At 31.2% G+C, this 17,435-nt stretch overlaps 3 protein-coding genes across 3 annotated transcripts; 1 reads left to right on the top strand and 2 right to left on the bottom strand.

Annotated features, from left to right (window-relative positions):
* On the top strand, positions 5,063–7,370 carry LOC104747203 (oxidation resistance protein 1-like). Its single transcript, XM_010468790.2, has 8 exons — positions 5,063–5,279; positions 5,461–5,852; positions 5,939–6,011; positions 6,103–6,183; positions 6,274–6,337; positions 6,655–6,742; positions 6,834–6,918; positions 7,042–7,370. The coding sequence occupies exons 1-8, from the start codon at positions 5,175–5,177 to the stop codon at positions 7,081–7,083; spliced, it is 930 nt and encodes a 309-aa protein (XP_010467092.1). The 5' UTR covers positions 5,063–5,174; the 3' UTR covers positions 7,084–7,370.
* Positions 10,373–11,202, bottom strand: LOC104747202 (protein PROTON GRADIENT REGULATION 5, chloroplastic-like). The gene is made up of 2 exons (XM_010468789.2): positions 10,768–11,202; positions 10,373–10,644 (listed from the first exon to the last, which is right to left on the bottom strand). Exons 1-2 carry the CDS (start codon positions 11,062–11,064, stop codon positions 10,540–10,542), a joined length of 402 nt encoding a protein of 133 aa, XP_010467091.1. The 5' UTR covers positions 11,065–11,202; the 3' UTR covers positions 10,373–10,539.
* LOC104747201 (autophagy-related protein 8d) lies at positions 11,606–13,366 on the bottom strand. The gene is made up of 5 exons (XM_010468788.2): positions 13,246–13,366; positions 12,414–12,469; positions 12,282–12,334; positions 12,050–12,168; positions 11,606–11,939 (listed from the first exon to the last, which is right to left on the bottom strand). Exons 1-5 carry the CDS (start codon positions 13,280–13,282, stop codon positions 11,842–11,844), a joined length of 363 nt encoding a protein of 120 aa, XP_010467090.1. The 5' UTR covers positions 13,283–13,366; the 3' UTR covers positions 11,606–11,841.

Here is a 17,435-nt window from a genome sequence, read left to right on the forward strand (position 1 = left end):
GGTGCGACAAAGAAACACAATTGTTGGATCAAAACTTTGCAACTTTTGAGATCATTAACAAAGGGTGAGATCATTAATAATACTCAAAGAACAAAAACTCTTTTCAAATTCCATAAAAATTTGTATATACATAAAAACAAAAAGGTGTGAAAACAAAGAAGTGTGAAACAAAAATGTGTGAAAACTAACAAATGCAAACATTGAAAGCTAGGGGTACGAGAAGAAACCCAATTTTTGGATCAAAACATTGCAACTTTATATAAACAAAGTTACAAAAAAGAGGTGTAAAACAAAAATTTGTGAAAACTAACGGGTGCCAACATTGAAAGCTGGAGGTGCGACAAAGAAACATAATTTTTGGATCGAAACTTTGCAAATTTTGAGATCATTAACAAAGGGTGATATAATTAATAATTCTCAAAGAACAAAACTTTTTCTTTCAAAGTCCATAAAATTCTGTATATATATATATAAACAAAAAAGTGTGAAAACAAAGAGGTGTGAAACAAAAATGTGTGAAACAAAAAAATGTGAATACTAACAAGTGCGAAAACTAACAAATACAAACATTGAAAGTTAGAGGTACAACGTAGAACTACAATTGTTGGATCAAAACGTTATAATTTTTTATAAACAAAGAGGTGTAAAACAAAAAGGTGTGAAAACTAATGTGTCCCAACATGGAAAGCTGGGTGTGCAACGAAGAAACCCAATTGTTATATGGAAACTTTGATATTTTTTAGATCATTAACAAAGGGTGAGATCATTAATAATATCAAAGGAAAAAAAAACTCTTTTCAAAGTCCTTACAAATCTGTATATAAATAAAAACAAAAAAATGTGAAAACAAAAAGGTGTGAAACAAAAAGGTGCAAAAACTAACAAGTGCAAACATTGAAAGGTAGGGGTACGATGAAGAAACACAATATTAGGAGAATGGATAATGCAGAGAACATCCCTGTTCCTCTAAAACTAGAGACTGTAAAGAACAAAGGACACAAACGATTCTTGCAGCAAATCATGCAGCAAATCAGGACAAATCCACCATCTCCTCAATGCTTCTCAGAGAACCGGGCAGCTCCTTTGAAACCCTTGAGGACCAAACCTACGGTATGTTCTAAAACCCTTTCCTTTTCCTTGCTAGAAACAGACACATACAACCTTAAAGTCTAACCCTTTAAGTCACCAATTTGAGAAAGAAGAAGGAGAACCAAGCATAACAAACTTACTGAGTAGTGGTTGTCATTTTGTGTACACAGGAAGTCGTGAAGAGAAAAGAGGATGAATCAGAAGAAGAGAAGAACAGAAAGATTGGAGAAGCCAAGGAAGCAGCAAGGGGCTTGGACGTAATTAAAACCTAGACATTTCACCTTTTCTTTTTCTAATTATGTTTTTTTGAGCAGGATGAAGTATTTTTATTTTTAGTTATGATTTTTAATTTTATTTTGTAATACAGTATTTTTGTAATCATGGTTTATAATAATAAATATAGTATTCAAAATAATGTTTTAAATTACTATTCATAATTTAAATATATTTAAAACAATTAATAAAAAATATATATATATATATATATATTTTGTATAAATACTGTATAAATACAATAATGTATAAATACTTATATACAACTATAGTCGGTAATTAGTTGTTAATTAGTCACTAAATTTAGTGACTATATTATGACTAATGTTTGTAATCGTAAAATTAGTCGTAATGCAGTTGCTAAATTTAGCGACAACATTACGACTACGCTTACGACTGCAAACATTAGTCGTAATGTAGTCGCTATTTAGCGACTAATATACGACTAATATACGACTAATTTTTCTTACCGACTAACGATTTACGACAACAGGTTTTAGTCGTTATTTAGTCGTAAAACACCATTTAGCGACTAAATAGTGACTAATAGTGCAGTCGTTAATTTCATGTTTTCTTGTAGTGAATTGTTGGATTAAAACATTGCAACTTTATATAAACCAAAAGGTGTAAAACAAAATGATATGAAAACTAACGGGTGCCAACATGGAAAACTGGGGGTGCGACGAAGAAACACAATTGTTGGATCGAAATTTTGCAAATTTTGAGATCATTAACAAAGGATGAGAACATTAATAATACTCAAAGAACAAAATATTTTCAAAGTCCATAAAAATTTGTATATATATAAAAAGAAAGAGGTGTGAAACAAAAAGATGTGAAATAAAAAAATGCAAAAACTAACAAGTGCAAACATTAAAAGCTAAGAGTATGACAAAGAAAAACAGTTATTAGATCAAAATATTGCAACTTTATATAAACAAAGAGGTGTAAAACAAAAATGTGTGAAAACTAACAGGTGCCAAAATGGAAAGTTGGGGGTGCGACGAAGAAACACAATTGTTGGATCGAAACTTTGCAAATTTTGAGATCATTAACAAATGGTGAGATCATTAATAATACTCAAAGAACAAAAACTCTTTTCAAAGTCCATAAAAATCTGTATATAATATAAACAAAAAGGTGTGAAAACAAAGAGGTGTGAAATGAGGGTACGATGAAGAAACACGATTATTGGTAAAAAGACTTGCAACTGTTGGGATCATTAATTATTCTAAACCGTTAGATGAGATATTAGAAACAATCTCATCCATTAGATTAAAGTTGACCCTCAAAAGTAGGTTTTTTATTGGATCAAAACATTGCAATTTTATATAAACAAAAAAGGTGCAAAACAAAAAGGTGTGAAAACTAACGGGTGCCAACATGGAAAACTGGAGGTGCGACGAAGAAACACAATTGTTAGATCAAAACTTTGCAACTTTTAAGATCATTAACAAAGGGTGACATCATTAATAATATAATACTCAAAGAACAAAAACTTTTTTCAAAGTTCATAATAATCTGTATATATAAAAAAACAAAGTGATGTGAAAATAAAGAGCTGTGAAACAAAAAAGTGTAAAAATTAAAAGATGGGGTACACGATTATTGAAAAAAACTTGCAACTGTTGGGATTATCAATAATTCTAGACTGTTAGATGAGATAGTAGAAACAATCTCACCCGTTAGATTAAACTTGACCCCCAAAAATGAGTTTGCTAACAAAAGGTGAGATACTAAAACGATTAAGACGCAACGTTTAATCGTGACTGTTTGTATTCTTACAAATCCGGAATCCACTTTTCGTTTTCGATAACAGAGAAGAAACAGGAAAAATCCTAATTTGAGAAAATCATGAGATTCGATAAAATTGATGATTTTCTTCCCGGAATAACTAATTGGCGTATACACGCCAAGGTTTTACATTCTTGGAGTATCAGCGAGTTTTTTACAAAAAGAGTACTGCTTCTTGTGGATGTAGAGGTTAACGTCGTCAATTGAACATCATTCTTACTTAGAAAATTTCAATTTTTAACAGTTCTTATATATATATGACTTCTTACACAATTGTTATTAAACTGTAAAGGGTAACACAATTGATGCTACTTTTTTACCAAATACACTCGCTAAACTCCGAAAATTTATCGACGATGGTGACTGATATGATATTAGAACTTTCAAAGTAATCAATCCAACCCTGAATGAGAGGAATACTCATCATCCTTATCAAATTAAATTTACGGACGATACCACTATGACGATGGTCCAACAATTGAGTCCAAAGAATTACTTTTGATTCGAGGATTTGGATGATATATATCGTGGAAGAATAAATCATCCCATCTCTTTTGGTAAGTGTTTCGTTAATTAATTTAATATTGATATGGTACAATCCGTGAGTATAGTTAATTGTAACTTTGTGTTCGGAAATCTAGAATCTTTATAGGATTTGTTGTAACTTAGTGTATTAGCCCTTCCCTTGTGAATTAATGTTGTAATCTTTATAACTTTGTGTCCTAAGTTTGTAACTTTGCAACTTTGCAACACTTTGAAAAACTAAATTCTATCTTTTCCCTAAATTAGATGTATGTGGGTGTATAGTAGATGTGGAAGATAAAAGAAGACCTGAGAGTGCCATTAAAAGTAATGAAGTTGTTTTCACGTTATTGAATTGTAGGTAAAAGATATTTACTCTACCTTTAGGACAGTGTCGTGTCAAAGATAACTACGCTTCTGAATTCATGTCTAAATGGCAATCAAACAGGTGCCATCTCATATACAAATCCGAACCTGAGTTTTGTGTAATGCGGTTTGTGAAGGTCGGAGAATATGAAGGTATGTAACATAAAATAGTTCTGATATAATCATCATAAGGTACCTAATATATTCACTCTGCAAATGTTTATAGGTGCACCATGTATCGAAAACACATTGGCCGCTTCGAAAATCTTTATAAACCACAGTTCGAAGGACTGGTAATATTTGATTATATAAAAATAACTTTATACACTTTATATATGATTATGTATGATGTTAAAATAATTTTGTTTCATACACTTAATATATTTACAGGTCTGAGTTTGCTGGATGTTATTACATAAACAATGTAATGGAGCATCAAAGTGAGAGCTCGGAGACTCAGTCATAAAGAATGGACTCAGAAATGAAGATACGGTGGCTTAATGAACTTTCTGTATATGCAAACTTTAGTATAATTTTGAATGTTTGTAGTACCAAATACAATGGTCTAAACGAAAATATATTTATGGGTTGCTTAAAATATTATTTTAGTGGTCTTAAAAAATTACATATTATATTGTCCCAAATATTATATCAAAGTAATTAAAATTGACCATAACAATTGTATTTGGCTCATTTAAAACTTTGTTACGGTCAATTTGGGCTTAAACTTTATAAATGGATATTAAAATTTCAATTAAACTTTAAAAATGGACTTTAAATTTTCAATTTATATTTTGCATATGTAGAGTAATACTATAAACATTTTATTAACTATTCATTTTATTATTTTTAAAAATGAAAAACAATATATATTTAATACGAAACTTACAAAAAAATAATTTATGTCTGAACATACGAACTACTATAAAAATTAAAAAAATTAAACAGATTTTTAAAATATAATAAAATTTTGATACAAAATTTTAAAGAATTAAATTAATTTTTTTTTTCTATTCAGTTCCTGCGGGTATTCTTCTTAGAATTCAACATCTCCGGGACTCTGGCTATCTCTGTCTCAGCCACCGACAAATTCATTCGTCTCCGATCAAAATCTCATCTTTCTGATCGCAATGCATACTCTCAAGGACAAAGTCTCCCAAAAGCTTTCTAATCTCTTCGCTGATTCCCCAAGCCAATCTGCTTCTCCACGCTTCTCCAACTCCGATTCTCCAAAGGTATCTCTCCTTAAAGCTTTGTGTTTTTTACTCTTTTCCTGAGATGGGTCTTTAGATTTGAATCTTGTTTGTTTACAAATAGATCAATTTGGGGGTGATAACACCAATTGATATACGTTTCGATGAGGCTTTTTTTTTTTAGGTTGGCTTGATCTGTGACATTAAGCTTTTGAATGTGTAGGCCAGGCTGAGTTCAAGTGTAGGCAAATCTTTGTCTTCGTATTTCTCTTTTGTTGTTCCTCAATCTGGGAATGATGATGATGATTCGGAATCATGTCCTCCTCCTCTTCCCATTAGAACAGACAGTTCTGAGTCTATTGAGAATTGTAAACCTGAATATGGGCAAGATAAAGCTGGGACCTTTGTATCCAATGGTGAAGATAAGGAATCAGATAAGGGCCGTGAGTTACGTGTTTCGGCGAAAGTAGAAAGCGGTAACGATTACTTGGAAGGGGTGAAGCAGATGAGAGAATTAACAGAAAGCTCGGTTTTTATTACTGCTAACTTGTGTGAATTCTTACAAGCGTGTCTTCCCAATATTGTAAGAGGCTGCAAATGGTTCTTGTTGTATAGGTAAAGCAAGTTTATTTTCCATCTGTTGTTGAGAGATTTTAGACTTGTTGTTTTGGTATTAACTTTTTATTTCGGATGAAGGGCAGTACGTTGAAACATGGCATATCTCTCCGTACGCTTCTACGAAGAAGCGGAGAGCTTCCTGGTCCTTGTTTACTGGTTTGTTTTGTTGACCTTTATGCTCTTTGGTAACATTTTGACAAGGTTGAATGGATCAGATCTTAGTTTGTGATGACTGTGTATGGTGCAGGTTGCTGGAGACAAACAAGGTGCGGTTTTTGGCGCTTTACTGGAATGTCCATTGAGACCTACTCCTAAGAGAAAATATCAGGCAAGCTAACTAATTGTCATAGTATATTTTCTCTAGGGGAATAATTAATTTCCTTATTGCTGATCACCTTCACACGTTTTTGTATGATAGGGTACAAGCCAGACTTTTTTGTTCACAACTATTTATGGTGAACCACGCATATTTAGACCTACAGGTAACCATTTGGGCTGTTTCTTTTTTCTTTTACCTTCTTAAGAAATTGTATAGATAGAGGATGGATATATAAGATAAGTATAGAGAAAATTGAAGAGCAGAATTTGAGGAGAATGCTAAAGTTTCTTCAAAATTGGATCGTAAGGATGTTTGGTTCCGATTGATTTTATCACTTCCTGGTTCTTGTCAGTAAATTTATCCACACTTGTTACAAGATTTATCTTTTACCCTTACATTGTGAACCAGGCCCTATATACATAAATCAAGCCCCTCAAGTATGTGTATAGTCAGTAACCTCTCTAATGAATTTGTGTGCAGGTGCCAACCGATATTATCTGATGTGTATGAATGAGTTTTTGGCATTTGGAGGTGGTGGAAACTTTGCTCTATGCTTAGACGAAGATTTGTAAGGCACAATCTTGTTCAATTCATTTTGAAACTTCCCCCATTTTAATCGTTTTGATGGTACTCAAACCAAACGTTTGTACATGAACTAGGTTGAAGGCAACAAGTGGACCTTCTGAAACATTTGGGAACGAATGCTTAGCTAGCAGCACGGAGTTTGAGTTAAAGAATGTCGAGGTATAGCTCTATACATATATGCAGTATGTGCTGCTATCAAGTTTCCACCTTGTTCAACATATTATGCAATCTTACTTGGGTCTTGAAGTTAATCAGTGCAAGTTCACGTTGTTTAATCTGCAGCTCTGGGGATTTGCGCATGCGTCTCGATACCTCTCCTCCTGATCTTAGAGATCCCTTTCTTTGTCAAGAATCAAGATACCTCAATAGAAAGCAAAGATAACCGTCTTTTTTTTTTTTTTTTCAATCAGTTAATTGTTTCAAAGTTATGATTAGGCTCAAGACAGTTTTTTCAGGCTTTAATCGGTTGAAACTTGAAAGAGTGACAATATTACATGTTTGTATCTGTGAATTACTGAATCTCAGTTATAGTAACTGAGAATACTAATTCAGCTGGGACCTTATTGGAGATTAATTTGACTGTAATTCTAAGATAGTGCTATTGTTTATTATCTAAATCAGATTCACCTGGTATATAGTAAACGAAGTCTCAAGATGGCACATACAACGTTCAGGTAAGTTTGAAAGTTTGAAATCTACTTGCTGTGTTGTTTTCAAACTCTGAAATCTGAAATTCTATATTTCGCTTGCGTGTATTATGGCTTTGAATGGTTAGTGCATACACTCCAAAGTTAGCTAATAAATTCTCAAATATCTATTATAGACTAAATTAAAAAGATGAGATGAGAAAATAATATGAAATAAAATAGTTGATTCAGGAAGAAAATAGCTTCCTAAGATTGAAGAGCTTCAATGGGTTGAAAAAAGTTTTCTCTCGTCGCTCTGATTTTTTTTTTTTTTTTAGAATGTGATTTTGTGAGTTTTGACATTTATGTGATCATATATATATATATACACATTTTTTTAAAAAGTACAAAAAAACACAAGTTCAACAAATTAGAAGCAACTACTTAGACCGAACTTGTGTGTTTTTGTCCGAGTTATACTGTTGCCATGGAGTTGTAATGCGTAAAAAGAAAAAATCAGACTAATAATACAATATACGCAGTACGCAATTTTTATTTTCTATTGGAGACTAGTATGATGAAATAGTGCATACTAATCTGAAATGGTAAATTAACTACAGACTGGTCCCACTTTAGTCTTGTCCAGAACATATTCAACAACCATTCACAATAGGGGTAGGTATTTAAACCGAACCGAACCAACCGAACTCAAACCCAATCCTACACTCCAGCCATTTGGTTATGTTTCTTTTCAACCCAAATGGTTTGGTTTGGTTTAAAACCAAACCGAACCGATAATCCAATGTGTTTCTTAAATTAATTAATAATATTACTAAATTTATAAATATGTGATCTTCTTACCTATTATCACTTGCATTTGGGTTCTATTTTAATTTATTTAAACTTTTCTAATAAAACCTAAATATAAATATAGATTTAATTAGATTTAATATTAGGTATTTAATTTTATTTTTCTAACTTTTCTATTTTATTTGATAAATTAACTATTATAAAATCATAATCAATTTTATTTTGTCATATTAATTGATTTTTAAACCGAATTAAAACCGAACCAAACTAAAACCAAATCGAACCGAACCAAACTAAAACCAAACCGAACCGAACCGAACCAAACATAAACCGACCCGAACACAAACCAAACCAAACTAACTTCGGTTGAGTTTGGTTAGAGTTTTACTAAAACCGAATAAACCAAACCGAACTGAACCCAAACCGAACCTGACCTTAAACCGAAATGCCCACCCCTAATTCACAATCTATATATTTCATAATTAATATATTTATATTGTTGTGTTATCACAACCACTCATTTATTCGCATATTGTTACACGAGTATCACCTTGTTTTTAAGTTTTTGTATTTAAGCCTAAAATTGGTAACAAAAAATCTCAAGTTTGCAGCAATCACATAAAAATATACATACTATATAAATTCTTAAATAAACAAAAAAATTGTTGTACCACGTTGACTAAATCATCCAAAACTTCTAATTAATATCCTCGATCAGTACGGGTTTGAACCCCCGCAACAGAACACTTTTTTGTAATTGTGACCTTTTATGTTTTGGTATAATTATTCTTAATCGGACTAGGTCATGTGGTGAATTTGTCTAAATTTAATGTTTGATGTTTGTAACATTGGTGTCATGGAATTTAATTTAAATTGATTTTCTTGTTCACATATTTTAAAGTTTGTATTCAAACCTAGAATTTCTAATGTAATCTTAGCAAATGACTATGTTTCAAAAACATGGCCTTGGAATATTTTTTTGTTCCGGATTCAAAACCCGGCAGCGGAATATTTTTTTGTTGCATTGGTGCATCGTTCTATCTCATGTCTTCTATATTTTGAAGGTTCTATATCTAGAAGGCATCTAGCAACAAAGCTAATCATAACGTTAGTGTTCGTCCTATGTCTTTTGTTTCTATAAAATATCAACTTATATCTAAATATATACTTTATGAATTCATATTATAACAAAAAATTCGTTGTAGCATATTGGTTATAATCTAAAAGTATGTTTCAAAAACATGGCCTTGTAATTTGGGTTCAAAGCCTGACAATCTAGAAAGCATATATCAACAAAGCGTTCGTCCATGTCTTTTGTTTCTAAGAAATCATATTGTTTTGTCCCATGTCTTTTGTTTCTAAAAAATATCAACTTATATCTAAATATATATTTAGATATGGTCTTGAATTCCGGGTTCAAACCCGGCAATATTCCGCTGCAGCATTTCGTTTTTGTCTCACGTTTTCTAGTTCTAAGAAGGCCCCTAGCAATAAACTGAATGATTTCCTTAATATATTCCTTAAATATATATTATTATGAATTTGTAATGATTAGAGAGGATCTGCTGTACCACATTGGTTAAAATCAAAATTTGTGTTCCTAAAATATGTGTGTGTACTTAGGTGCAAACAAATATTATTTGATGTGATGTGTATGATGAATTGAGTTTTCGGCGTTCAGAGGTGGAGGAAATTCCGCTTTGTATCAATTTCAACAAATGCTTAGCTAGAAGAACAAAGTTTTAAGTTAAGAAAATGTGTCGGGGTGAAGCTATATATATCAAGTTTCCGCGATGATAGCTTGTCAGCTTTATGTGTTCATACTTTGATCTTAATACCTATCCTCCTGATCTTCAAAATTCCCCTTCTTTGTCGAGAAACGAGATAACTCAATAGAAAGCGAAGCGTACTGTCTTTTTCAATCCCGTTTTCTTAGTTTCAGAGTAGTGGTTAGGCTTGAGACAGGTTTCAGGCTTTTTAAGATGTTGAAAGAGTGACAATATTACATGTTCTGTATCTGTGTTAGTGACAATACTAATTCAACTAAGACCTTATATAACGTTGACAATACTAATTGAACTAAGACCTTATTGAACATTCTCATTTGTTTGCTATATATATATATATAAAGATTCATTTTGATTTTAAGAGTGGTATCTAAGTATCGCAAACACAACTATCAGATGAGAATGGCAGTCATGTGTTTTTGAGTAACCTCAAGGGGAATGTAACAAAAATCAAGATTATATGTTTGAACAAAATACATCTAGACAAGAAGAACAAGAGGAGAGTGAAGTGTATACAGAGAAGAGAGCACGAGAAAGATTTGTTCTTTTTTAAAGACCTAAGCGAGGAAGCCAAGCCTCTCTCCGTTCTTCTTAGCAAGCCTGATAAGCCCTTGTCTCTGTTTAGCATCTGCACCAATCGATTTGCAGAACTCTGTGATCACCTGAAAGAACAAAACCCAAATTCCACAAATCATCATGGTTTCTGCTTTCTTGACTAGTTTTTTTTTTAGATCTACTTTTCAGACAAAACAGTGAACATGGTCTAATTAAGGGCACAAACAAACCTGAGAGTGTAAAGCAATGGCTTTTCCTCTAAGCTGATTGAACCTCTTCTTGCCAACTATGTTGCGTGTGACAACAACTACTGGTGCAAATAAGCCTTTGCCTTCGTTAACATTCTTCATCATAGGAACTGCTCTGATGGCCTTCCGTGAGACTCGGACCTGTTGCGGCGGCGCAACCGTCTTGGAGAGCAAGTTTTGGTAATCTTCGCCGGAGATGGAACTTCCCCAACCTCCGTAGAAGGAAGTTCCTAGCAAACCTCGATTACATCCTGTTGCAGGAAGTGAAGCAGCAGCCATAATCGAATTAGCTTCTCTCCTGTCTCTCTGATCGATTCTAATGGTAGAGAGAAAGAGAAAGAGAAAATTGATTTGTGTGGTTTTGGTTTTTGAGTTTCACATTTTGGTGTGGACGAGGTTTTGGGTGTTGTTTTGGTTTGGATGGAGAAACCATAGCCACAAATATGATTCTGGTCTTACGCGTTTTATTATTATTGCGTTTAGGATTTTTAAGTTTTTTTCCCTACATCAACCTTTCTCCACCGTCCGATCATTTATTTATTTTTTTCATTTTTCCCTTGCTAGAAAGTAGTAAATGATATACGAAGAATCTTTAAAAGGAGGTTGCAAGAATTGGGTAGATTTGATAAAAATCATGGGTGGATTCAAAGCAGTTGGACACTGACAAGCTAAAGTTTGAGAAGAGTGGAATCACAAGGATTCAACATACTAGTGAAAAGGCAGGCCAATATTCGCATCGCACATGAATCGATTCGACGAGGACACTAATTAATGTTATAAATTTCAATAACAATTCTTAATCAATGACTGAAACAAGTAGTTCTGTAACCTTAAATCTTCATCTATATAGCGACTAGGAATGAAATAAAGTGTAGCATTAAGGGAAAGAAAGAAACACCATGAATGAGAAGAGCTTTGTCATGTTCATAACATAGCATGCAAATTATATGCAAGTTTCAAAAGCTTAGTCCAATGTCATAAAACCAAGAGACATGCAAAGAAATTGACAGACTGTACATTGATAATCCTTGATGCATCCCACACATTCCAAGCGCATTAGAAGAAGATCCCAAACGTGTTCTCGCCACTGTAACTCATGTATAGAAACCCGTCTTCATCTTTGTGTTCTTCGTAAATCGCAGACATTATAGCCGCTGCAATAAGAAGGATGACACTACTAGTATTAGTTCCACAATGACAAAAAAATATATGATTCCTTGAACTGGAGAAGTAGATGAATAGGGAAGTCGTGTTTATATCTAACCAGTTGGTGGTAGAATGTTCTTCACAAAAATGAATATGGCTTTCTCGGGACTGAGCTTGATCCGCTTCCGTACAACATAAACAAACTGGCCAACAGTCAGATCAGCTGGGACCAAGTACCTGAAGTTTGCCCAATAAGTCAGCCAAATTCATTATCTCAACAAGGCATAAAGAATCCTAAGCAGCAATAAACCATGAAAATACAGAATCTCTCAAGTAAAGCCAAGACTTACTTTTTCTTATCGATATCAGGGACATCACTCTTCTCGGCTTTTTCAACAATGACCTGCACAATTAAAGACAGAATAAGGCAAAGGTTGCTATGCACTTTCTTGAAACAAGATAGAGAATTATCTCATTCATACAGGTATTCTATCTGGATACTTCTCCCTGATACGAGCTGCTTCAGCCTGTCTCTTTTCTGTAACATTCAAGACCAAAAAATACACACGAACCGATTAATATTTCCAACAGATTAATCTATTTGCATCCTCAGCAAAACAAAAACGAAACCAGAGAGACTGATCACGTGAAATACACCGACTCGGCGACAAAAAAAAACCAGAGAGACTTCAACATCAATAATCATCTCCGCTTGAACAGAGAGATTCTAATGTATTTGCATCCTCAACAAAAACAGAATAATGTTCAATCAAGAGAGATACGTCAAGAGAGATACGTCAAGAGAGATACGTCAACAAAAACAGAATAATGTTCAGGGACTGATATAGCGTTTCTAAGCCCGTGAACAACAGACAAAATCAAGAGAGATACGTCAATCTTATTCATCTTTGACATCAAACATTCTTATCCACTTGAAAACAGAGATTATAATGTAAGTCTTTTGCATCATCAAAAGCAGCAAAACGAAAACAGAACATGTTTCAATCACGATTACTGTAACACTAATCCAGGAACTAGTACACAGAAGAGAGACAAGTGAATCATATCATCGTCAACATCGATTTTGCAGGTACTAAAATTTAGAACGCAATCAAAAGAAAAATCAGATTCAAGGATCAATTCATGCAGAATCAAAGCAATTGTAATTGAAGAAAACCTGAAACTAAAGAAACCAGAATTTGGGAATTTTTAAAAACCTACTCGCTTAAAAAAAACCCTATACGATGAGAGAGATACACAAAGATTGATCGATTAAGGTTAAATCGATAGATGAAGGGGGGAAATCAAACGAACCGAGAGGATGTTCATGCTTGAAGGAGCTAATCGCCATGATTTTCACGAGTTTCGCAGCGACGAAGAGAGAAGACAAGAGAAGCAAGGGTTTGTTGTTAACGTCGAATTGGGATATCGAATGAGATAATTAGGTATTTATATATATATATATATATATATAATTGGGTATATATATATATATATCCACGGACCGTAACACGTAAGACTTAAAATAATTATTTAAGGAGAACAGAAAACAAATAAAGGATATTTTTTAAAAAAAAATCATATTTTATTATATAAACCTTAGTTCTTAAAATTAGTAACTTATCAAATTGTGACACGTATTAATTTTAACGATCATATATCAAAGTTAAAAATTTACCAGATCATGATACGTGTCAATTTTAACGATTAAATATCAAAATTAGTAATTCATCAGATCGTGACATGTGTCAATTTTAACAATCAGAAATCACAGTTTTCAAGCTTGGTAAATAATTATAATCTTTTTTTTTTTGTCAACCATTAGGCCACAACTAGCCGGGCCATTAGCTAAATCCCTACGAATGTATAGAGCGGTACTCGATCCCTGGTGTGATGGTGTCTTCTACAAATGGACTTACCTCCTACCACTGCACTAATGTCACTTCACAATTGTAATCTTATTATATTAAAAAAAAACAACTAAAATAAATATACTATTTACCATCTATATCAAAGTTTCACTGTTACAAAGATTCTCAACTACATGGTAAAATAAATATACTATGTATCATCTATATTTGGTCGTATAATTATACTATATAACATTTATACTATATAAATTAACACATTAAATTTGATGTCTTTGTTTGCACAAAAAAAAAATTATGTCTCTATGGTAAGCCAATTTCAGACACTAAGTACTGCAAGAAGATTTCTAAAGGCACATGCGAAGATAATGAATAACCGATTGGCAGTCTTAGGAAAAAGCTTGAATTGAAATCTGAACTAATCTTTTTATTATATTAAAAATCTTATTATATAAAATTGGGTTTTCAAATTAGCCATTAACATGATCATGACACGTGTCAAGTATATTGATGAGATGTCGACACGTGTAAAAAATTATTATTTTTCAAAACAGCTAATTAAGAAAATAACATTAAATCTAAATAAAATTTACATATTTATATCTAAAAAAATTCTAAATCAAAAAGGAAAATTAACAAAACTAATCTATTTTCCATTGTACGCTACTTATATTATACATGTTTTCTCAATAAGATTTTGACATGTATAAACAAAAAAGTAATTCACTAAGCATGTATATTATTATTAATAAATAAATAGTGAACAACAAATTTATAAAGAATAACATAAGTTATGTCAAAATAATTATTGTTTTTGAAACATAATATGACAGCTAATTAAAAAAATAACATTATATATACATAACATTACATGTTTATATCGATAGCTTTGATCTTTGATTTTTTTTTTTAATATAATTTTGTCGATCTATTGCGTGGGTATTTGATTCGTGCAGGTTTGTCGAAGTATATAATGCCCACTAATTTAATCGAGGATGGAGACACTGATGGAGGTTCCAAAAGTGATTCTACAGTTAGTAGCATTATAAGTTTGGAAGATAAGTCGGTGGTTGATGTTTCTGGTCAAAATTTAGAGTTTTCTTTTCTGAATAATGTTGATGACTCCGGTACTAAAACAAGAGCTGTTTGATCTAATATTTGAGAAGCGGTTTCAAATTTGGGAAGTTGGAACGGTATACCATTTTAAAATTGGTTTCTAACCGTATTCATGTGGTTTTGTATCGGACTAGGTTTTTAAACCGTTTAAACCAGGTATATAGAGAAATACATGAGAACTTTTGATTCGGGTAAAAATAAGAAGAGTATTTATGATTCGAGAATATTTGAGACGAGGTCATAACTTTATGTTGTTTTGGTACAATTGGATACTTCTAAAGAGTAAATAGGTCATTGATCCTTAACGTGATTATGATATATGTCATGTTTTTGATTGTATATAAAGTTTCTATTTTGTATATATGAATTATCTAAGACTTATATATACTGTACCATCATGGTTGTAATTTCAAATTTTTCTTTTTATTATATTATATTATATTTCTTTCAATTTCTCAACTTTTAGTGGGTTAGTCATAAAATCATTGTAATCGAGTAGATAATTTTACCAGTTGTTCATCCAATATCTTTGGAGTAAAAAAACTCCATGGTTAAAGAAATTATGTCACAAAACAATTTTAGTAATTATAAGAACTATAATTATGCCAAGATGAAAGTAAAGCAACATAAAATTTGTTTAATTTGTTTAGAAGATATTTTATAGGTGGTGATAAAGAGCATACTTTAACAATAAAATAATATTGGGTGTAAGAACATATTTTTAATGGTAAAACATATAGTAAAATTGTACGTGGTTACTTATTAAATGTTGATTTGATGAAGTTGTTGCATGTAAAATATTTTGTGAATAAGTTGTGAAACGTTTTCGAAATTTGACAATAATAATATTTGTAATGATGAGTATTTGGCAAAAGTTTTAGTGGGATAGAATTTAGCTTTAAATTATTGTAATAATTGTTATAATATATTAAAAATATATAAATATAAATAAATGTATGAAGGTAAATACAAATATTCGCTAACTTAAATTATTTATATATTTATTTTAGGAAATAAAATTTCTTTATATATTTTTAAAAAAGTATTTAAGGTTTAGGATTTAATTTTTTCATCAATTTTTAAACCCGCACATCGTGCGGGTTATCTAGTTTTATTATATAAATCTTGATGTTAAATTATCTATTAACATGTTACTTGTATCGATAAGATGTTGATATGTGTCAATTATAAATTTACTAAAATATTAAAAAAACAAAAATTAAAAAGTAAAAGTATTAAACTTCTTGTAAAAAATATCCACTAACTATCAATATTTGTTAATTTTTCTTTTTAATATTTTAACTAGGTTTTGAACCCCTGTTACGTGTAGATATATATATATATATATATATATTTTTTTCCTTTTATCCACAATATTTTGTAAGTAAACAATTTTAAAGAAATATTTTAGTGGTTATACAAACTGTCACAAACAAATCATAGTGACGAAAAGGAACTACGTCAAATTGAAAGTAAATGAACAACAATTGGTTTAATTTGTTCACAAAGTCATTTCATATGTGATGATAAGATCAAACTTTAACAATAAAATATTTTTGGATGTAAGAACATTTTTAGTGGTAATAAGATGACGTTTTGACTGGTTATCTCCATATAAAACATGAATAAGTTGTGAAACTTTTTTGAAATTTGACAATATTGGTCCTTGGTTGACTAGATACTCCTGTGATTGATCATGGGTTTGACCTACTGTAATAATATTTGTAATGATTAATATTTGAATAAAGTTTTGGTGACTGATAGTATAGATTTAGATTATTGAAATAATTGTAATAATAATTTTAAAATATAAAACTATAATTAGTGTATTAAAGTAAAACTTATCTCTAGTTAAGAATATTTATATATTTATTTCTAGAAAATATATTTCATTTACAAAAATATGAATATCTTCTTTCAAATTTTTATTTTATTCTCTCTGTCTCTAATAAATTGATGTTTTAGGATATATTTTTGTCCCTAAAAGATTGATGTTGTAGATAAAAAATGTAAAATAACTTTTTTATTTTATGTTTTTTTCCACATGTCATTAATTTAATAGTCTATATTTTCTATATCTACTCACAAGTAATTATAAACTAGGTGCTTCCCCACGCATCGCGTGGGTTGTGGTGTAGTTGGCACTTTCTTGTTTTTTTGATCTTTTTCGTTTTCTTTTTTGTATTATTTCGTTTTAATTAGGCATATACGGGCTTTGCCATCACTTTTATTTATACACTATATATTTATACCATTTCGTTTATATGTGTATAATTGTGGCGTTTATTTTTTATGAATTATGAAGATGTTGTTTCTTGCTTTTGAGGATCCAATCTTATCATTGACTGATATTGTTTCCAATACATTTATTGTATTCTAGATTTTCTAATTAACTGCTTATGTAAACCCTTCATACGTTGATGTTGCAATAATAAATTATTTTTTAAAAATAATTATCTTCCGTGTAAGTGATTATGTTTGTATGCCCATGTTTTGGTCTAATATCAATAAGATCGTTTC

The sequence above is a fragment of the Camelina sativa genome, chromosome 15, assembly GCF_000633955.1.
Source record: "Camelina sativa cultivar DH55 chromosome 15, Cs, whole genome shotgun sequence".
Classification (NCBI taxonomy): domain Eukaryota; kingdom Viridiplantae; phylum Streptophyta; class Magnoliopsida; order Brassicales; family Brassicaceae; genus Camelina; species Camelina sativa.